Source organism: Pseudophryne corroboree, chromosome 2, assembly GCF_028390025.1.
Source record: "Pseudophryne corroboree isolate aPseCor3 chromosome 2, aPseCor3.hap2, whole genome shotgun sequence".
Classification (NCBI taxonomy): domain Eukaryota; kingdom Metazoa; phylum Chordata; class Amphibia; order Anura; family Myobatrachidae; genus Pseudophryne; species Pseudophryne corroboree.
In genome coordinates this window covers 421,383,359-421,406,556 of record NC_086445.1, presented here as the reverse complement: position 1 = coordinate 421,406,556, position 23,198 = coordinate 421,383,359, and the positions used below count along the sequence as shown (strand labels likewise).

The following is a 23,198-nucleotide window of genomic DNA, read 5'->3' as shown; positions in this document are numbered from 1 at the left end:
GCGGGTCTCTTAGTGGTAACTGGAGACAGGAGCTGGAAACCTGGAACAAAATAACCACAGGAGAGAGAGACTGGAAACAAGGTTTGACAACCAAAGCACTGACCATTTCCTGGTGCAGGCTCAGTCCCTTTATACCCTTAGGTGTAAAGGGATTGGATGACTTAATTATGCAGATCTCAGCAGAGCTACGGATTGGAGGTCAGGATCATGTGACTGGAACCAAGATGGCTGCGCCCATACCGGCCTGTGGAGGGAAAGCTGTTTGTATTCACCACATGGAGATTCCTCTGTAATGGCGGCGGTGAACATAGAGAACGCCGGCTTGCGTCTCAACCTTCAGCATGGACGGCCGCGGCTGCAGTAGGTAAAGAGTGCCACATACCCTGTATGCATTAAGAATATGGAGATGATGCCCGAGGCCCCGCCAGCAGGTGACGCCATGCCAGTCGCCCGGGCATTGAAGAACAATATCCACAGATCAGCAGAGATGAGATATGACGTATTAATGCTAGCATCACAGCTGGGAACCGGGCCTAGGACGCTGGGACAGCCTTAGGAGACACCTGAAAGGTAAATAATGGCGTCCAGATACCTGGATCGTGACAAGCGGTACCTGACCCTTGGTGAGTGACCAATGAGACTAAGGGAAACACAGTCTTGAATGTCCTTCGGATGGCGACGAATGTGTACAGTCGCATGCCCCACGAACTGGGCTAGACAAAAGCCATTTTTTTTTACAGATATTAACTGAAAAATAATCACAGTGTATATATTAAAAAATGGTTGGCAGCAGGCTTGTTCCCTTCAGAGATTAGGGAAAGTGGGGTTTGAAATTAGAATAATATTATGAGGGCGATAAATGAGATTCATAGGCATGAGGAGGATTATAACAATATATAACGTAACTCAGGGACAAGTTATACAAGGATGATGGGAACAGATAGGCTGCGGAAGGAAGTGGGATATGTTTAGTGTCACTGAGACCAGTTGCAGCCTTCTATTTTATAGTTTTAGTATGAGCTCTCCAGCATAGTTATATCAATATGTCCTCTGTTTCAGAGGTTTTGTAGATCATTATAAAAGTAACCGTGGCACAGTGTCGGACTGGGGCATGAAGGGCCCACCGGTGGAATGCAGTGATAGGAGCAGAGGCAGAACTCTGGGAGGCAACGGAGTCAGCTGCCGCCGGGCTCCTGCTTTGAAGGGGGGCACCTTTCCTCCTGTTCCATGTGTTCAGCTACATTAATCAATTAAGTTAATTGACAGCAGCCACTATCTCTTCTGTAGCCGACTTCCCCACTAGTCACTACACCTTACAAATCACACCCTCTTTATTATAGATACACTGGAAGCAGATACCTTACTGATGAAGCTATTTGCTCCTATAAAGGAAGCATGAGAATTCTAACTATATGAAGTTATTTCTCTGACAATTACAAGTAACTTCATATAGTTAGAATTCTCATACTTCCTATGCAATAGCAGATATCTCCATCAGTAAGGTGCATGCTTCCAGTGTAATAGGTTGTGGGTTCTAATCCTGGGTATGACACTTGCAAATTAATTGCCACAAAAATAATCAGAATTGTGAGTGACTGAGCAGATCTATGTAGTGTGTGACTGGACCCCTACAGAGATCTGCCCAGTTGCAATGGTTTTGTAGTAGTTTCATGTAGTTAGAATCTCTGCAGGCTTGCTATGCAGGAGCAAATAAATAATAATAATAAATATATATATATATATATATATATATATATATATATATATATATAGGGGGCATACAAGGTGGGTGTGACCAACCCCCACAGAGGCTTGCAATACATAATAGACTTGTTCAGTGTAATCCAACATATAATACCATGTATAATACAAGTGCACAGTCTGGAACCTGATCCCTAGAGCAAGGAGTGGGCCCCCCAGGCAGTGGGGCCCACCGGTGGTTTCCCCTGTACCCCTGTGGGCCAGTCCGACCCTGCCGTGGCAGCTCTACCTAATGCATAAGGGCTCTCAGATAAATCAGTAAACAGCTAATGAGGTCACAGGTTCCAGGAGACAGACAATGCTGGGGTATTTCATGTGATGATTCTGTATATCCAAAGAGCTGCATTTCTATTTGCTGTAGTGTAGGGAGGTCCAACCTAGTACCTACAGCCACCTATAAAGATGTGAGGAGAAGACCAGTGAGGAAGAACAGGACTTAGTGGATCAATTTACCTAGGTATGACTAAGCCCATTGGCTGTATTTAAATTCAGCAAAGTCATTTGGGGAAAAACTTTGACTCCTTTTCTTTTTATAATAAATCCTAGAGGTGGCCCACAAAGGAGTCTTTTTGAATTTCATACAAATTACAGCTTTTCTCCTATCATTTTTTTACTGGTACAGTAGTTAGTAGAGCAGTGCAGTCTATATGAGGCTCCTTATGGTGTTTTTATTAACAAGATTTAATTAAGATAAGAGTTTCAATTTGTAACTACTGTATTTGGGCAAAAAAAATAATAATAATTTATTACCCTATCTAAAGTATTTATGTTTTGTGAAGGACAATTATATCTGCTTTTGTTTGCTTTGACTATTCTATATAATGATTTAATTTATAGTTTTCTGTATTAAGCTATTTAAATATGCAGATGAAAGCTTGTCACTTAAAGTGTCTAATTTTCCCCCATTCTCCTTAACTGGCATCCGGATGATAGAACTACTGTACATTGTATTGGTCGACAGTCAAAAGGTCGACACCATATGGTCAACATGTATTAGGTCAACCAGGGCCGTAACTAGGTGTATGCCAATGGTGCCTTGCCCACAGTGCAAATGCACTGATTGTTCACCATCTGGCAGCACACCCACACGGCTATCTCTGGTACACTCACTCCCACGCGCGCCTCCCGTCACTGCTGCAAGGGAGCACTGCCACCACCAGCCTCTGGAATAATGTGTAACAGGGGCTCTACCTGGCGTAATATGTGACAGGTATTCTACCTGGCATAATGTGTGACAGGGGCTCTACCTGGCATAATATGTGACAGGTATTCTACCTGGCATAATGTGTGACAGGGGCTCTACCTGGCGTAATATGTGACAGGTCAGGTATTCTACCTGGCATAATGAGTGACAGGGGCTCTACCTGGTGTAATGTGTGTAAATGGCACTACTGTGCAGCGTAATTTGAACAATAGAGACTACTGTACAGCATAATATGAATTGGTATTATGTTGCAGCTACAGGTACGCCCCTATATATTTTTTTTAAATTCACGTCCAAGGTGTGCACTGGCCCTGTTTTGTATATGGGGGGTGGGGGCACCAATGCTGTTTATTGCACACAGCACTAAAATGTCTAGTTACGGCACTGAGGTCGACAGATACAAAAGGTCGTCAGACGAAGGGTCAGCAGTGCTTAAGTTTGACAGGTATAAAAGGTCAACAGGTTCAAAAGGTTGACAGGACAACAGTCAACACAAAAATAGTCGACACATGTGTTTTGGGTTTTGCACATGCATTCTCAACATTTGCTTGATTTACCTTCTGCGTGGACATCTATTGGGAATAGTAACCTGTGGAAAGTGAAGCGGAGCGAGCCACCATACCCGAAGTGTGGCAAAGTGAACCTGCGTGGGTATATGCTTGTGCTGCTGGTGCTCACATAACATGAAGTAGACAAGAATTGGGCCAAAAACATGTGTCGACCACTGCATGTTGAATTTTTTGACCCTGTCAACCTTTTGTACCTGTTGACCTTTTCCACTGTCAACCTTTCATCTGTTGACCTTTTGTACCTGTCGATCATTTGGTGTCAACCTATTGACTGTCGACCATAATACTGTCAATCCATTGAGCCACACCCTCCTCAACCCTGGATTATGGATATGCATGCAAGATACTGAGGCATTGCTTGTTAGGTGTCTATGGAATGGGCTTTTAATTGGTTTAATCAAATAGAAAAATATACTACTGGATCACTTCATTTGTATAGCAAAGGATAGTGTGGCAGAGACATGTATAGATTTAGTCTATCAAGTATCAACCAAACCCAAACTGTACAATAAGCTACATTTACGGTCATTTCCAGGAAAAGAATCACTTTGGAAAAATCTCCAGAATACTGCTGTAAGCCAGTAGAAAGCTGCCATCATTTACACATAAAATACAGAAGCCGTAGTTATACACAATTATCTAAATAGCCCCTCTCTTACATAAGGACTCTTGTTATTTACAGTTAGGACCATTGATAGCAGAAGCGCTGTAAAGTGGCGACTGGCTTATCATATTTTGCAAATGTGTGTAATTGAGAAGTCAGCATCTTATGTATAAAGATAATGTCAGTTTTTTACTGGTTTAAAAAAGCAGTGTGCTGGAGATTTTGTTTCTTTATGAGATAACCACTACATTTATAGCATCTGCTGTCACTTGTAAATTGATTTAAGCAACTTCCATTTTGTGTATTCATTTTCAGAAACAGCCCTGAGACTAAATGAAAGGGAGAGAGTTGGCAAGAAAATGATAACTGCACAGACTGTAGAACCTATGGTAGAATATTATAGATAATAGTTTTACACTATTTAACTCATTATAATATGTTCAAGACCCATCACCAATGGGGGGTGGTAATACTACAATACCAAACATCTTGGAATACTATCCATAGATCTTCTGTGGGTATAGGCTTGCTCAAATCCTTCTGTCTGTTCATATAACTACAGACAGACTTGATGATGTTCAGATTAGGGCACTCAGAAGGATTTGAGCAAGCTTTCATCCACAGAAGATCAGTTTTAGTTCTCCAAGTGGTTTGGAACAACCTCCCTGCCAAGTTCCTTCAAAAAACTGTGTGCAAGTGTACCTAGAAGAACTGATGCTGTTTTGAAAACAAAGGGTGATTTGATAAAGATTTTGAAATATTGATTTGATTTAGAATTCTCTTCTGTATATTCACTTTGCATTTTATTAATTAATAAAAATAAACTATTAACACCTATTTTTGAAAGCATTCTTACTTTTCAGCATTTTCTTCCATACCTGCCTAAAAGTTTTGCACAATACTATATATAAACCAAAGACTTTAATAAGTATAAAATGTATTTGTTAAAATTAAAAAATCCTCCTAGGTGGTAATACGCACACAAGAAGTAAGTAAGTAAGTAAGAGCAATGTGGATGATGTAATGGTTAGCGTTTCTGCCTCACAGCACTGAGTTCATGGGTTTGATTCCCATAATGGCCCTAACTGTGTGGAGTTTGTATATTGTACCTGTGCTTGCGTGGGTTTCCTCCAGTTACTCTGGTTTCTTCTCACAGTCCAAAAGTATAGTGGTAGGTGATTCATGTAATTATGGCATTCATGTGTTTATGACAGACTTGATGGGCCACGTGGTTCTTATTTGCCATTAAAATTCTATCTTTCTATAATAATATAATTTGTAATAACACCAACGTTACTCCTAGACTTGTATTCCTCCCAGTGGTGGTAGAATGACGAGCTGTCCACTGCTGGGTGGCATACAAATTTATGAGCAACGCGTCTGGGTCTTTCCTCAGTTTATTTATTTATTTATTAACAGTTTCTTATATAGCGCATCATATTCCGTTGCACTTTACAATTAGAACAACAGTAATAGAACAAAACTGGGTAAAAACAGACAGACATAGAGGTAGGAAGGCCCTGCTCGCAAGCTTACAATCTATAGGGAAATAGGCATTGATACACAAGGATAGATGCTACCTATTGCATAATGGTCCACCAGATTGCTAGGTTCTTAATGGGTTGTATGATGATACCCCGCAATGTTGGCCAAGTGTCAGGAGGGGTGAGAGTAAAGACAGACAAGATATGTGAGGCTATGTATACTGTACAGAGAGGATGTAATTAGATAGATACTCTATGTACCCCGTCTGTGTCACCCCTGTCTGTGTGCCCCTCCCCTTTAGAATGTAAGCTCTCACGAGCAGGGCCCTCTTCACTCATGTGCTTATCCTTTTCTTACTTTAATAATCTTCAACTGCACCACATCCAGCAGTCTTCTGCCACCTGATACTTACTTCAGTGTCGTCTGCTGATGTAGCTATGTCTATTTACCCTGTACTTGTCCTATATTGTCTTCAACTGTAAGTTGTTGTTTTCCTGTTTTGATTATTTGTTTATGTACTCTGTAACTGGGCGCTGCGGAACCCTTGTGGCACCATATAAATAAAGGATAATAATAAAAATAGGGAAGCACTGAAGGTTATGTGGGTGGGTCTGGAATTTGATATGCTTGTCTGAAGAGGTGAGTTTTTAGGGAACGTTTAAAGGTTTGGAGACTAGAGGTGAGTCTTATTGTGCGTGGTAGGGCCTTCTACAGAGTGGGTGAAGCCCGGATAAAGTCCTGTAATTTTGAGTGTGAACAAGTAATGCGCGTGGATGAGAGACGCAGATCTTGTGCAGAGCGGAGCGGTCGGGTAGGGAGATATTTTGAGATGAGTAAAGAAATGTATGTTGGTGCAGTTTGGTTAATAGCCTTGTATGTCAGTAAAAGTATTTTATATTTAATACGGTAGAATACTGGTAACCAATGGAGGGACTGACAGAGCGGATCTGCAGACAATGAATGTCTAGCGAGGAAGATTAGCCTCAAAGCTGCATTCAAAATTCAAAAGTTTATCACCATCTCCATGCTAGGTGAGACTATGAGCATGTGCATACACAACTAAAGTACATCATTACTCAATTGGACCCTTATTAACCCTTATCGTAAAAGGTGGCTGGATACAATTTCAGCGTGAAAGTGACATTGGTTAGCAGTTATGGTTGAAATAGCAGTTATGGTTCAAAAAGTTACAACTCTTTTTTTGTTGCAGGTAACTGAAGATGGCTTTGACAAAAGAGGAGAGAATTGAGGACATTTTGATGTCTGGAGAATGAAGTTTCCGTGTCACAGCTGCAGATTTGGACAACCGGCACCCAGAAAGACCCCCAATTTCACATAACACTGTCAGGTGCCTAATTTCCAAATTCCATGAAACGGGGCTGTGGCTGACAAGTCACGGAGTGGTCATCCAAAAAGTGCTACTGACGAGACAACCTCAACAATGGTTTTGACATCCTTCGTGAAGAGCCCACAATGCAGCACAACGCCCACACATTAAATGACTGTCCTTTATGGAGAATAGTTCAGCCTGTAATTCCAACAAAAAAGTGTTGTAACTATTGAACCACAACGGCTATTTGCAGCAATAAACTTTTCAGCAAATTCTGATGTTGTCTGACATGTTACACGACCCCCTTTCCATTTGAAAAAACTGACTTAGATTCAAGATGGCCGATTTCAAGATGGCGCCCATATTCGTTACATACCCTAAAAGATAGCCACCCATACCTTACTGGAATATTCAGTTTTCCCATTTCCTGCACAGTTTTTGAAATAAAAGGGCGTACTGCTGCTTTTGAATCACCCTGTATTCAAACAAAAGTAGTTTTCATTTTTTATAATTTTACTCCAATAGTCTTGAATAATCTTACAATACTTTGTACTCATAACGTAGAACCAGTGCACATCAATATAAAAATCTGCATAATTTTTATCAATATATTTTTTATTACCAGTCGATTATCAAATATAGCTTTTTCACTGCCACTAATATCCAGGTTATTGCCGAGATAACCTGGGCCGCAGCTCAGTGGAAAAGGGTTAATCCGGGTCCTGTAACCCAGGAATCCAACTCGGCTGTCTTGCAGGGTTGGTCCCAGGAAGGACTGGGTTAAGGGGTAGTATAAAAGGGTAAGCCGGGTCCTTCGACATGGATCCTGTTCAGAGCCGGCCTTAGGCATAGGCAAACTAGGCAAATGCCTAGGGCATTTGGCATGCTTAGGGGCACCAGCAGCTTCTGCTGATTAGAATGATATGCGGCATGCCTATATTTTGTGTGGGACTGCGGCTGTATCTACATACGAAATGCTACGTTGCAGTGTATTCCTGGAAATCACTGTAATGTAGCATCTCGTATGCAGATACAGCCACAGTCGCACACAGAATATAGGCATGCTGCATATAATTTTAATCTGCAGAAGCTGCTTGTGCATCCTAGCCACATAGTAATGCAAATAATATGATGCATTTTCATAAACAAAAGGTGCCCAATGTTAGCAGAGCTACCAGCTGACTCATGCCAGGCATCTCCTGCAGAACTAGCGGCAGTGCTAGGGGGCACCAGCCAAAATCTTGCCTAGGACATCATATTGGTTAGGGCAGGCTCTGATCCTGTTTACAGCTTGGGAAGATACATGGGGACTTTGCTTCTGCAACACTGACACTGATCCAGGGATGGGGCTAGCGACGTCTGGGGCGGAGACAGAGTCTCTACTGCTTCTGAGTCTCTGGACATTGCTGCACCCATGTGCAGTGTAAAAGGCTCTGAACCAGGAATAATCTGGGTTGGAGTTTACGGTGGAAAGGGGTCAGTCCTGGATCTGACCCGGTTTGGAATGAGTTGCTGTGGGCCAGGGTTTTGTTCACAAATGTATTCATCAGTAAGTGGAAACCTTTACAGTTATAATTTAAGACATTAAAAAAATTATAGAAAATTCTATAAGGATGAAGTTTTTTTATCTGTCACATACTGTACGTATTTCAAAACCGGTTTTCTGCTGCCCTCTTGTGTCAAGATGCTGTTAGCACATAGAGTGATAGGCTATAACACTGTATATTAATGATTCATACAGTTCATTATCAAAAGGAAGCTTGTTCTTCTATAAAGGTCTGGTAAGAATATATGTAAAAACAAACCAATATAATGCCACTGAAAACCCAGTATAATATAGCTGGGCTAGTGCTGTGTGCCTTATTGTCTCTAATTTTCACTTCACCTATTCTGTTCTGTTAGAAGTCTTCTTATCAATTCAGTACTTTTGCTACTGCAGCAGGAGGAGGTGGTCTTCACACTGTTCGAAGCCCTTTGTTTTCTGTAAAACAACTGGCAGGAAAGCAGAACCAGTTCCATTTCAGGTTACCAGCTCTGTGGTCCAGATACCATAAGCTCCCACAATTAAGGAGATAGAAGAATATCACAATATCATATTTACTAATAACATTTATTCCCAGGGCTTAAAGTGGTCCTGGCGAGGTGGTGGAATTCATGGAGGAGGACCATGGAGGCACCAGAACCTGAGGAAGGAGTAGGTGGCTGCAGCTCATCAGCAACACTAGTGCCGCCTGTATCATCGATTGACGCAGATGACGGGGTGGGCTTTTCTGTTGGAATTACTGTGCAGGGCAATGGAGGAGGTGGAACTAGTTTACCCTACCATTACAGGTGGTGGAACTCAGTTCCACCTCGTTCCCCCCCCCACACTTTAACCCCTGTTTATACCTACTTATACATGCAAATATTTTAAATGCTGCTTTGTGTTTTGGAACAGTGATGCTTTTTATCCATGTATGGTATATGTGACATTGCATTTCCTAGATTTATCTTGCCAAATTAGTAAAATAAACTTTAAATAAAAAAATATATTTTTATTTTAAACAACCCATTAATTGCTCATGGCTCTTTTCTCTTCGGTGACTAGATACCAGCTATTAACAGAACAATGTTCCATTTACAAAATGTCCATTAGTGAATTGTTAGAATAAACTAATTGGCCTTTGGACACCATCATACGGTCATGTTCGGATCATACAGTGAAATAATGATGTCACTATCCCTTCACATAACATAAACTTATATTAAATCACTATCAACAAATAAGGGAATTATTGGTATTATAGAAGTGTGTTGCCTGCACATGTACTGTATCTGTGGTTCTAGTAAGGCAGTGGTCAGGGAACAGGGGTAAATTACCCCAAATGGGGTAAAAATGAAATTCCTGGGGGTAATGGACGGTCGTGCTGCCAAGACACAGCCCCGTCCAGCACGCGATGTGACATGCTGATGTCACACACCGCTCCCTCCTGGCCGCCCTGTGCTGTGTTCCTGGCCGTGGTGTGACATGCTGATGTCACACCGCTCTCTCTCACGCCCGCCCGTCCTGCGCTGTCCTGTCCTCCCGCACGTGGCCCGCCAACCCACACACAGAACTTGAAGTGTTCTGTGGCTGACCGCTGACGGAGTTCCGCAGGATCAGACAGTGGCCCACATAACAGTGGGAAATTCCCAATGACATTACTGAGGTGAGGATGTGATCATCTGTCTCCTAAAAGTCGTTTCCCCCCCTTCCCCCCTCATCCATCTTTCTTACATTCATTCTGGTGTTTTGGGGAGAGAGTGTTAATTAACCCATTAATTGCCAAAAAATAATTGGCGAAAATAATTCAATAAAAAGAAATAATGATATATATTTACACAGTATCTCAGAAATGCCATATAAACAGTGATAACCAGTATATATATATATATATATGCACAATAATATATGATTTCCTTAATTTCAAATCAAGGGGGTAACGTCGGCGTATCTAAATATATTTTGGGGTAAAAGGTAAAAAAGTTCCCTGACCCCTGTAGTAAGGGGAGGAGAGTGTAGTGTGTAATAAAATGCTGAACAAATGAAATTATTGTAGTGTATTGTAAGGATGCACATTACATATCCTGTCAATTAATCAGGTCATAAAAATATAAAATCAAAGTTCACTTTAGAAAAGGAAATGTGCTGTAATCTTACATGGAGGGTCATATGAGTATGACAGAAGAGTAAGAAGTCTTTCTCTTATGTATCAGATAACAATCAGCAATAACATTATCGTTCTTGTACTCACCGGGTACGGCTGCACTACTGTAAGGAGTATGGATTCCTTGCAGCTTCTGCAAAAAGACAAAATACAATATTGAAGAGTGACAGGTTTGGAATAATTGAGGCATAACCAGGGACTGTAGCATGGGTGTATTCATAAGAGAAAGGTTATTTAGCTATGTAATGGTATTAAAAAAGATAGGAATCCAGTATGACGTAGACATCTGTGGAGTACATAATGGTGGCTTAATGGTGTACAGCTATATACACGGTGAAAATGTGGAAGGATTTATGAAGATGTGTTTTTATCATCTTTGCTGTCTGTTTATTAAGTACTTTTAAGTGGATCAATCTGCAAAGCGCTTACTGTGCTGCAACGATTTACAAGCAATGGAAAGCACAATTGTGTAACATTTAATTGTGAAAGCAGTTCAAATGACTGCAAAAAGGCACATTAATTACTAGAGATGTGCACTTGAAATTTTTCGGGTTTTGTGTTTTGGTTTTGGGTTCGGTTCCGCGGCCGTGTTTTGGGTTCGACCGCGTTTTGGCAAAACCTCACCGAGTTTTTTTTGTCGGATTCGGGTGTGTTTTGGATTCGGGTGTTTTTTTAAAAAAACCCTAAAAAACAGCTTAAATCATAGAATTTGGGGGTCATTTTGATCCCAAAGTATTATTAACCTCAAAAACCATAATTTCCACTCATTTTCAGTCTATTCTGAACACCTCACACCTCACAATATTATTTTTAGTCCTAAAATTTGCACCGAGGTCGCTGGATGACTAAGCTAAGCGACCCTAGTGGCCGACACAAACACCTGGCCCATCTAGGAGTGGCACTGCAGTGTCACGCAGGATGGCCCTTCCAAAAAACACTCCCCAAACAGCACATGACGCAAAGAAAAAAAGAGGCGCAATGAGGTAGCTGTGTGAGTAAGCTAAGCGACCCTAGTGGCCAACACAAACACCTGGCCCATCTAGGAGTGGCACTGCAGTGTCACGCAGGATGGCCCTTCCAAAAAACACTCCCCAAACAGCACATGACGCAAAGAAAAAAAGAGGCGCAATGAGGTAGCTGTGTGAGTAAGCTAAGCGACCCTAGTGGCCGACACAAACACCTGGCCCATCTAGGAGTGGCACTGCAGTGTCACGCAGGATGGCCCTTCCAAAAAACACTCCCCAAACAGCACATGACGCAAAGAAAAAAAGAGGCGCAATGAGGTAGCTGTGTGAGTAAGCTAAGCGACCCTAGTGGCCGACACAAACACCTGGCCCATCTAGGAGTGGCACTGCAGTGTCACGCAGGATGGCCCTTCCAAAAAACACTCCCCAAACAGCACATGACGCAAAGAAAAATGAAAGAAAAAAGAGGTGCAAGATGGAATTGTCCTTGGGCCCTCCCACCCACCCTTATGTTGTATAAACAGGACATGCACACTTTAACCAACCCATCATTTCAGTGACAGGGTCTGCCACACGACTGTGACTGAAATGACGGGTTGGTTTGGACCCCCACCGAAAAAGAAGCAATTAATCTCTCCTTGCACAAACTGGCTCTACAGAGGCAAGATGTCCACCTCATCATCATCCTCCGATATATCACCGTGTACATCCCGCTCCTCACAGATTATCAATTCGTCCCCACTGGAATCCACCATCTCAGCTCCCTGTGTACTTTGTGGAGGCAATTGCTGCTGGTCAATGTCTCCACGGAGGAATTGATTATAATTCATTTTAATGAACATCATCTTCTCCACATTTTCTGGAAGTAACCTCGTACGCCGATTGCTGACAAGGTGAGCGGCGGCACTAAACACTCTTTCGGAGTACACACTTGTGGGAGGGCAACTTAGGTAGAATAAAGCCAGTTTGTGCAAGGGCCTCCAAATTGCCTCTTTTTCCTGCCAGTATAAGTACGGACTGTCTGACGTGCCTACTTGGATGCAGTCACTCATATAATCCTCCACCATTCTTTCAATGGGGAGAGAATCATATGCAGTGCCAGTAGACGACATGGCCGTAATCGTTGGCAGGTCCTTCAGTCCGGACCAGATGTCAGCATCAGCAGTCGCTCCAGACTGCCCTGCATCACCGCCAGCGGGTGGGCTCGGAATTCTGAGCCTTTTCCTCGCACCCCCAGTTGCGGGAGAATGTGAAGGAGGAGATGTTGACAGGTCGCGTTCCGCTTGACTTGACAATTTTCTCACCAGCAGGTCTTTGAACCCCAGCAGACTTGTGTGTGCCGGAAAGAGAGATCCAAGGTAGGTTTTAAATCTAGGATCGAGCACGGTGGCCAAAATGTAGTGCTCTGATTTCAACAGATTGACCACCCGTGAATCCTTGTTAAGCGAATTAAGGGCTCCATCCACAAGTCCCACATGCCTAGCGGAATCGCTCTGTGTTAGCTCCTCCTTCAATGTCTCCAGCTTCTTCTGCAAAAGCCTGATGAGGGGAATGACCTGACTCAGGCTGGCAGTGTCTGAACTGACTTCACGTGTGGCAAGTTCAAAGGGCAGCAGAACCTTGCACAACGTTGAAATCATTCTCCACTGCGCTTGAGACAGGTGCATTCCACCTCCTATATCGTGCTCAATTGTATAGGCTTGAATGGCCTTTTGCTGCTCCTCCAACCTCTGAAGCATATATAGGGTTGAATTCCACCTCGTTACCACTTCTTGCTTCAGATGATGGCAGGGCAGGTTCAGGCGTTTTTGGCGGTGCTCCAGTCTTCTGTACGTGGTGCCTGTACGCCGAAAGTGTCCCGCAATTCTTCTGGCCACCGACAGCATCTCTTGCACGCCCCTCTCGTTTTTTAAATAATTCTGCACCACCAAATTCAAGGTATGTGCAAAACATGGGACGTGCTGGAATTAGCCCATATTTAATGCACACACAATATTGAAGGCGTTGTCCGATGCCACAAATCCACAGGAGAGTCCAATTGGGGTAAGCCATTCCGCGATGATCTTCCTCAGTTGCCGTAAGAGGTTTTCAGCTGTGTGCGTATTCTGGAAACCGGTGATACAAAGCGTAGCCTGCCTAGGAAAGAGTTGGCGTTTGCGAGATGCTGCTACTGGTGCCGCCGCTGCTGTTCTTGCGGCGGGAGTCCATACATCTACCCAGTGGGCTGTCACAGTCATATAGTCCTGACCCTGCCCTGCTCCACTTGTCCACATGTCCGTGGTTAAGTGGACATTGGGTACAGCTGCATTTTTTAGGACACTGGTGACTCTTTTTCTGAGGTCTGTGTACATTTTCGGTATCGCCTGCCTAGAGAAATGGAACCTAGATGGTATTTGGTACCGGGGACACAGTACCTCCAACAAGTCTCTAGTTGGCTCTGCAGTAATGATGGATACCGGAACCACGTTTCTCACCACCCAGGATGCCAAGGCCTCAGTTATCCGCTTTGCAGCAGGATGACTGCTGTGATATTTCATCTTCCTCGCAAAGGACTGTTGGACAGTCAATTGCTTGGTGGAAGTAGTAAAAGTGGTCTTACGACTTCCCCTCTGGGATGACCATCGACTCCCAGCAGCAACAACAGCAGCGCCAGCAGCAGTAGGCGTTAAACGCAAGGATACATCGGAGGAATCCCAGGCAGGAGAGGACTCGTCAGAATTGCCAGTGACATGGCCTGCAGGACTATTGGCATTCCTGGGGAAGGAGGAAATTGACACTGAGGGAGTTGGTGGGGTGGTTTGCGTGAGCTTGGTTACAAGAGGAAGGGATTTACTGGTCAGTGGACTGCTTCCGCTGTCGCCCAAAGTTTTTGAACTTGTCACTGACTTATTATGAATGCGCTGCAGGTGACGTATAAGGGAGGATGTTCCGAGGTGGTTAACGTCCTTACCCCTACTTATTACAGCTTGACAAAGGCAACACACGGCTTGACAAATGTTGTCCGCATTTCTGTTGAAATACTTCCACACCGAAGAGCTGATTTTTTTGGTATTTTCACCAGGCATGTCAATGGCCATATTCCTCCCACGGACAACAGGTGTCTCCCCGGGTGCCTGACTTAAACAAACCACCTCACCATCAGAATCCTCCTTGTCAATTTCCTCCCCAGCGCCAGCAACACCCATATCCTCCTCATCCTGGTGTACTTCAACACTGACATCTTCAATCTGACTATCAGGAACGGGACTGCGGGTGCTCCTTCCAGCACTTGCAGGGGGCGTGCAAATAGTGGAAGGCGCATGCTCTTCACGTCCAGTGTTGGGAAGGTCAGGCATCGCAACCGACACAATTGGACTCTCCTTGTGGATTTGGGATTTCGAAGAACGCACAGTTCTTTGCTGTGCTTTTGCCAGCTTGAGTCTTTTCATTTTTCTAGCGAGAGGCTGAGTGCTTCCATCCTCATGTGAAGCTGAACCACTAGCCATGAACATAGGCCAGGGCCTCAGCCGTTCCTTGCCACTCCGTGTGGTAAATGGCATATTGGCAAGTTTACGCTTCTCCTCCGACAATTTTATTTTAGATTTTTGAGTCCTTTTTTTACTGATATTTGGTGTTTTGGATTTTACATGCTCTGTACTATGACATTGGGCATCGGCCTTGGCAAACGACGTTGATGGCATTTCATCGTCTCGGCCATGACTAGTGGCAGCAGCTTCAGCACGAGGTGGAAGTCGATCTTGATCTTTCCCTATTTTTGGAACCTCAACATTTTTGTTCTCCATATTTTAATAGGCACAACTAAAAGGCACCTCAGGTAAACAATGGAGATGGATGGATACTAGTATACTTATGGATGACGAGCGACTGCCGACACAGAGGTAGCTACAGCCGTGGACTACCGTACTGTGTCTGCTGCTAATATAGACTGGATGATAATGAGATAAAATTAAAATATATATATATATCACACTAGTACTGCAGCCGGACAGGTATATATTATGTAATGACGGACCTGCTGGACACTGTCTGTCAGACTCAGCACTGTAGACTCCTAAAGTAAGCTACTAGTATCAAGAAGATAGAAAAAAAAAAAAAACACGGGTAGGTGGTATACAATTATGGATGGACGAGCGACTGCCGACACAGAGGTAGCTACAGCCGTGGACTACCGTACTGTGTCTGCTGCTAATATAGACTGGATGATAATGAGATAAAATTAAAATATATATATATATCACATTAGTACTGCAGCCGGACAGGTATATATTATGTAATGACGGACCTGCTGGACACTGTCTGTCAGACTCAGCACTGCAGACTCCTAAAGTAAGCTACTAGTATCAAGAAGATAGAAAAAAAAACCCCACGGGTAGGTGGTATACAATTATGGATGGACGAGCGACTGCCGACACAGAGGTAGCTACAGCCGTGGACTACCGTACTGTGTCTGCTGCTAATATAGACTGGATGATAATGAGATAAAATTAAAATATATATATATATATATATATATCACACTAGTACTGCAGCCGGACAGGTATATATTATGTAATGACGGACCTGCTGGACACTGTCTGTCAGACTCAGCACTGCAGACTCCTAAAGTAAGCTACTAGTATCAAGAAGATAGAAAAAAAAAAAAAACCACGGGTAGGTGGTATACAATTATGGATGGACGAGCGACTGCCGACACAGAGGTAGCTACAGCCGTGGACTACCGTACTGTGTCTGCTGCTAATATAGACTGGATGATAATGAGATAAAATTAAAATATATATATATATCACACTAGTACTGCAGCCGGACAGGTATATATTATGTAATGACGGACCTGCTGGACACTGTCTGCAGAATGCGTTTATAAAAACACCACACGACGAGTGTTTAACTTTTTCAGGCAGACAATCACAATATAATGGTGGTCAGCAGACAATCACAATACTGGTGGTCAGTGGTCACTGGTCAGTCACACTGGCAGTGGCACTCTGGCAGCAAAAGTGTGCAACGTACTTAAAATATGTACTCCTGCTATAACTGCTCCCCAGTCTCCCCCACAATTAAGCTGTGTGAGCAGTGAGCACTCAGCACAGTCAGATAATGATATACAGTATTACATATGATGCAGCACACTGGGCTGAGCACAGATATGGTATGTGACTGTGTCACACTGTGTATCGTTTTTTTTCAGGCAGAGAACGGATTAATTAAACTGGTGGTCACTGGTCACACTATCAGCAGCAAGTAGTACTCCTCCTAATAATATGCTCCCCAAAATTTGTGTCTCTCTCTAGTACTCTAGTCTAAACGGAGAGGACGCCAGCCACGTCCTCTCCCTATCAATCTCAATGCACGTGTGAAAATGGCGGCGACGCGCGGCTCCTTATATAGAATCCGAGTCTCGCGATAGAATCCAAGCCTCGCGAGAATCCGACAGCGGGATGATGACGTTCGGGCGCGCTCGGGTTAACCGAGCAAGGCGGGAAGATCCGAGTCGCTCGGCCCCGTGTAAAAAAACCTGAAGTTCGGGCGGGTTCGTATTCCGAGGAACCGAACCCGCTCATCACTATTAATTACATGTTATGACATATTGTTGAAAAATAACTTGAGATCCTAGTTTATGAGTTTGCACAAAGAAGACTGAGCAATAAACTGTGCAGCTGCAATACATGATCTATCATCATAGAATGGCATCATTTATTTCTGTATTTTTTATTTATTTATCATCAATTATTGATACTGCACTACTATATTACTCAGTGTTGTACAGAGAATATTCAGACATCCACATCAGTGCCTACACCAGTGGTTCCCAAAATTTTTGGATCACGGCACCCTAGAATATCACAATTTATTTCACAGCACCCCTAGGCCAAAACTTTCTATTGAGAAATTCAGAAAAAAATATTAAATAAAGTATATTGTGTTTATATGTCATACTTAGGTTCAATTGTGTGGTGAGGGACAGGATTTGCTTCTGTTTGTCCACATATTTTATGATTGTCTGCCACAGCCACAAGCACTGGTTTTGCTTATTACATTAACATAAATAATTTGAATTGGTCCTTGACCACCAATCCAAGTCACCCCTGCAAGTGTCCTGAGGCACCCCAGGCTTACAATCTAATCTCTAAATTATCAGCCTTAATAAAATATACCCAAACACTAATGGTGCCCATACACTTGTGTGATGCCCCGCGACGCGACATCGCGGGGCATCGCACCGGCAGTTCAGGTGCGATGAAATCACACCTGAACTGCCAAAAAGATTACCATGCGTTCATGCAATAGATCGCATGGTAATCACGTGATGGGCACGTCACCTCCGAGTGGGAGCGGCCTCCGTCTGCTCCCGGCGGGTGCCCATCGCACATCGCAGTGCGATATATAGCATGTGTTTTTAAAAACACATGCGATTGCACTGCGATTTGATAAATATTAAGTGCAGCACATACTATCTTGAGACGTGAGATTCGACCGGCGTGCCGGCGCATCGCGTCGAAAGGTACCTAAAATGTGCATACAATCCTTCGATTTCTCTCACAGATGCGGTCGAAATCGAAGGTTAGCACCGATTATCTCACAAGTGTATGGGCACCATAAGGTCCATTTTTTATGAGCAAGAAATACCCAAATTATTCCCCTATATCAGTCAGGTTGTGGTTCCTACAACAGGCACGCCCATTGCCGTGTATTCCCCTAAAACATCCTATGTGCATGCTATTTCTCATGATTTAAGTTTGGTTTCAGCGCCTGCTTATTGAAATTGCAAATGACACATTATTTACACGCAGAGGCGTCACCAGGTGTGGTGACACCCGGTGCGCACCCCTGATGTACTGCCGTGATCGCGGCAAAAAGGGGCGTGACCTTACAGCTAGGGGGCGTGGCTTCGTGGGGATACTGGTATCGTCACTCTGGGGGCGTGCCCAGCATCTCCGGAGATGCTGGGCTTCCCCCAGAGACGGTCTCAGTGTGCTGTCGGCTCCTCTGCTATGACAGGAGCCGGGTGCTGTAGCGGAATTTCACACTGCAGCACCTGGCTCCTGTCACTACGGAGGAGCTGACATTTGGTGTCACCCCCTCCAGGTGTCACACCCGGGTGCGGGCCGCACCCCCCGCACCCGCCTTGTGACGCCACTGTTTACACGCTGTGATGCAGGCTGTCTGCAGAGTTTGGAAAGTGCCCTAGGCTGATGGTATTATGGTTGGTTTTGAGAATCCATAACTCTCACTGGTATAACACTTGCTTAAACTTTACTAGAATGTTCACAGTTTATTTTTATTCTATTCATACAATTGATCTGGAACTATCACTGCATGCACAGAACAGTATATCCCACCCAAATCTAACTCTCTCTGCACATGTTACATCTGCCCCACCTGCAGTGCACATGGTTTTGCCCATTAGCTAACAAATTTGCTGCTGTGATCAGATCTGAATTACCCCCATAGTAACTACTGTATAATGAATGGGTGCAGGACCCATTATAGCTATGTCACTGGTAAATGGCAAACCTCATTAATAAAATTAGTGCTGTGAAGCTTTACAGTGCACTGTAGTGAAGTTTATAGTGCAGGTTGATATATGCATTATTTTTATTAACTGTTTATTTTATATTATATATCTATATCTATATCTATATCTATATCACATAGCACTTTTATATACAGGTTGAGTATCCCATATCCAAATATTCCGAAATACGGAATATTCCGAAATACGGACTTTTTTGAGTGAGAGTGAGATATTGAAATCTTTGTTTTCTGTGGCTCAATGTACACAAACTTTGTTTAATACACAAAGTTATTAAAAATATTGTCTAAAATGACCTTCAGGCTGTATGTATAAGGTGTATATGAAACATAAATGAATTGTGTGAATGTACACACACTTTGTTTAATGCACAAAGTTATTAAACATATTGTCTAAAATGACCTTCAGGCTGTATGTATAAGTTGTATATGTAACATAAATGCATTCTGTGCTTAGATTTAGGTCGCATCACCTTGATATCTCATTATGGTATGCAATTATTTCAAAATACGGAAAAATCCCATATCCAAAATACCTCTGGTCCCAAGCATTTTGGATAAGGGATACTCAACCTGTAGTATTTTAGTTAACTTCAGACCCTGCCCCAGGAGAGATTTACAATACATGTTGACTACCACGCAAGTAGGAAAACAAAACCACCCAGCGCTCCTGAAACAATGAGTCCTAGAAAGAAGTAATTTATTCACCTGCAGCAATTCTGAAAAGGATTAATTTGCAAACCCACACACCAAAAGTTAAAATAGAAAAGAATGCACTGCTGGGAAAAAACTGGACCACAAACTTACATTTTCAATTTATTAATAATAATTCACATACATAAAAAAATCTCACATGTTAATCTAATATTCAGTATAAAATCAGGTGTCCAAGGATTATTCCTGAGAATAATGAACAGTAACAATATTGTGTCAATAAAATCAGAACTTGTAAAATTATACAATGTGATTCCAAACCGAGATAATAGCAGCTGTTAAAAGTAGCAAAGATCTTAGTAAACTAAAACCATTAAGGAAGGTACACATGGGGGGAGATGTGTGCTGAGTGATCTATCACAGAACGCTCAGCACACATCTCTCCCCCTGCTCAGCACTCGGTGCGATGTGTGCTGAGCGAGGGGGGACGCTCACTTCACCCAGCAGTGCAGTGAGCGATCTAACTAGATTTGGCATGCATGCCAAATCTAGAGCCAGCGATTGCGGCGTGCGGGACTGCGCATTGATGTCGCCGGCACCCTACACACGGAGCAATGTGTGCTTAATTTCTAAGCAATCTAGTCAGCTTGTTTATAAATTAAGTAAAAATCGTCACTGATATCGTCAGTGACGACAGCCACCCACATCCAGGTGCATAAAGTCTTGTCCATTATCTTTAGATTTCAAGGCTGGAACTAAAGATATTGGACTTAGTTAATGACCTGCAGGAGCGCGCAACAATATACTATATACACACTGGATGATGTGAACGATATATTGTCCAATCCGCCGTTTCGGACAATATATTGAGTGCATATCGTCAAGTGTGTACCCAGCCTTAGAAGTAAATCCTTGATTGATATGGGCACAGTGCACTCAGGTGTAGTGACCAAATATGAAATTCAGGCATCCATTGGCAATCAGGCTTATTAAACTAGCTATAGCAATATATCTAAAGTGCAGATGAGAACAATATCCAAATGTTCTCTATATGATAGTGCAAGCTGCACTTGATAAAAGCACCAGGCATAGTTTATTAAGCAGCATGTAGCATGAGAATCAGTAGCCACGCTTGTATAATGTTAATTGCAATTCACGTTCATATTGCACCAACTGCACTTTAAGAGCTCCTTTTTCCCCCCAAGTGCGCTATGGGCCCAATTCAAGGTTGATTGCAAAAGGCACTATGGGGGTCATTCTGACCCGATTGCACGCTGCATTTGTTTGCAGTGGAGCAATTGGGTCAGAATTGCGCATGCGCTGGTGCCGCAGTGCGCCGGCGCATGCCAGACAGCCAAAGGCCGTCGTTGCCTAGCGATTGCCTCTGCTTGATTGACAGGCAGAGGGGGCACGGACCATTGCCCGACCAATGGGGGGGCGGGCCGCGGCGGCTGCGTGACGTCACATGCAGCCGCTGCCACCTGGGCAGCGAAGAGGTCCTCCCGGCCAGCCGCAGGCCAGCCGCAGGAGGTGCTCCTGAAAGCAAAAGCATCGCCACTGTGCGATGCTTTTGCACTTCTGCGGGGGGAGGGGGGCGGCACTGACATGCAGGGCAGACTAGCCCTGTGCTGGGTGTCCCCCCGCAAGTCTGAGTGCCTGATCGTAGCTGTACTAAATTTAGCACAGCTACGATCAACTCAGAATGACCGCCAATGTACAGTAGTTTTAAAGAAAACATGTGATACCCCTGGAACCTTGTCTCTTAGGGGAGAGCATTTTGTTCAGTACCTTATGCTCTCTTATGGAGAGCATGTTTCCTCCAGTTTGCACAAAAGGAGAGCATTGTGGAACTGAACAGCTATTAAAAACCCTACTTATCAATGTATTAAAGGTCATATCTATAAATTAGCTCCAGTGTCTCTAATATAGCTTCCATCATTACAAACAGCCACTCACCTTTCTCCTAGCTTCTGTGCAGGAATGATATAGAATGTTGACATTCAGAATATTGACATGGTTGTTGTCACGATCCTAAGCACGGCGATTCTTCAGAAACGCCAATCTGCGAATCCCTGCCACGTGACACCTTTACTGGATACCTGTGCGCATGTGTTAATTTCACACAAAATCACTGCCACCAGCCAAAGTACAAACGTTTAGGGTATGACCCAAGGCAAACTTATGGCTTTTGCCTGCACCTAGAATTATTAATATTTTGGTAACGCCTCTTTCAGAGAGTTGGGTTGGATACACAACAGAAACCAGATCTAAAATTAGATTATTTAATTCAAAACACTTCAAAGCTTATGTTACAGAAAAAAAAGAGTTACAAGAATATAATGATAAAAAGTCAAAGTCAAACTGAAAGACAACTTCAAGAAAATAAAATTAGGGAGATAAACCCACCGATACTAGCACGCACGCAGAGTAGAACGATGAGGTGAAGTGAAGCTGCTTCAGATATATCGGAACATTACAGAGCCAGAATGTTCTCCTGACTCGCTTCTTTGATAATGGACAACTTACACTATGGGGGTCTCCTATTTAAAAAAACATGCTGCCCCTTCAACCCCTCTCCCTCTGGAGTGTTACTGTTAACCCTTCCATAAGCCAGAGAAGGTTTTGAGTGTCAGCTCATACTGGGCTTCCCGGCTACTCTCTCAGGGGCGAATGGCCTTATCTTCTTCTCCTTTGAAGCTCTGGCCATGGTTCTTGTGTAAACAAATGGCTAGTTCTGAGAGGACACAGAGCAGGAAGGGCTTAACACCTCTGTGGCCCTAGCTCTGGTTCTGGGGTAATTAAACTAAACTAAATTTCACACCTAAACAGTCAGTGTGTCTCTGAGTTCTGTGGCTACAATGAAATGCCAGCAGATCAATCAAGCTTCAACCATTTAACATGCAAAGACAGTTATCACATACTGGTACATTGATACATCAATTGGAATAATACAAATTTCAATCATGCCCATTTCGATATAACCCAGATCCATTGGCATCACATCCATTGATACATCACTCGGATATCCTGGTATCATCTATATTGATATCACACTACTTATTAACAGGCCTATTCCTACTTGAAATAGCCTGGATCATGACACCTCCCCCTTTAAGATCAGCAAGGGAGCAGTGGCACATCAGGCTGAAGTATCCTATGACCTTTTCACACAGGATTTATACATAACCACACACAGGGCATTTTCAGACATTGATCAATACAATATTATTTGCAGTTATGCACGTTCTGGCGTCAGAATAGCGTCCACTCATGACAGCTGTTATGACAAATGTTGACATTGCTATAATACGGGCATTGTGCATATCAACAGTTGTCTTGTTGACATAGTGTTCTCAGCAGATTTTAGCCCTAACACTAACCTTGCTCTAACTCACTGCCTAACCCTA

General features: G+C 43.3%; 1 protein-coding gene across 2 annotated transcripts in view; it reads right to left on the bottom strand.

The window, feature by feature from the left end:
* The window catches only part of FRMPD4 (FERM and PDZ domain containing 4), a 722,630-nt gene that overhangs the window by 51,968 nt on the left and 647,464 nt on the right, over nucleotides 1–23,198 (bottom strand). For both annotated transcript variants that reach the window (XM_063953505.1, XM_063953504.1), the window contains exon 6: nucleotides 10,727–10,772. In XM_063953505.1, coding sequence (XP_063809575.1) covers nucleotides 10,727–10,772 — 46 coding nt within the window. The remainder of the gene's footprint in view (nucleotides 1–10,726; nucleotides 10,773–23,198) is intronic.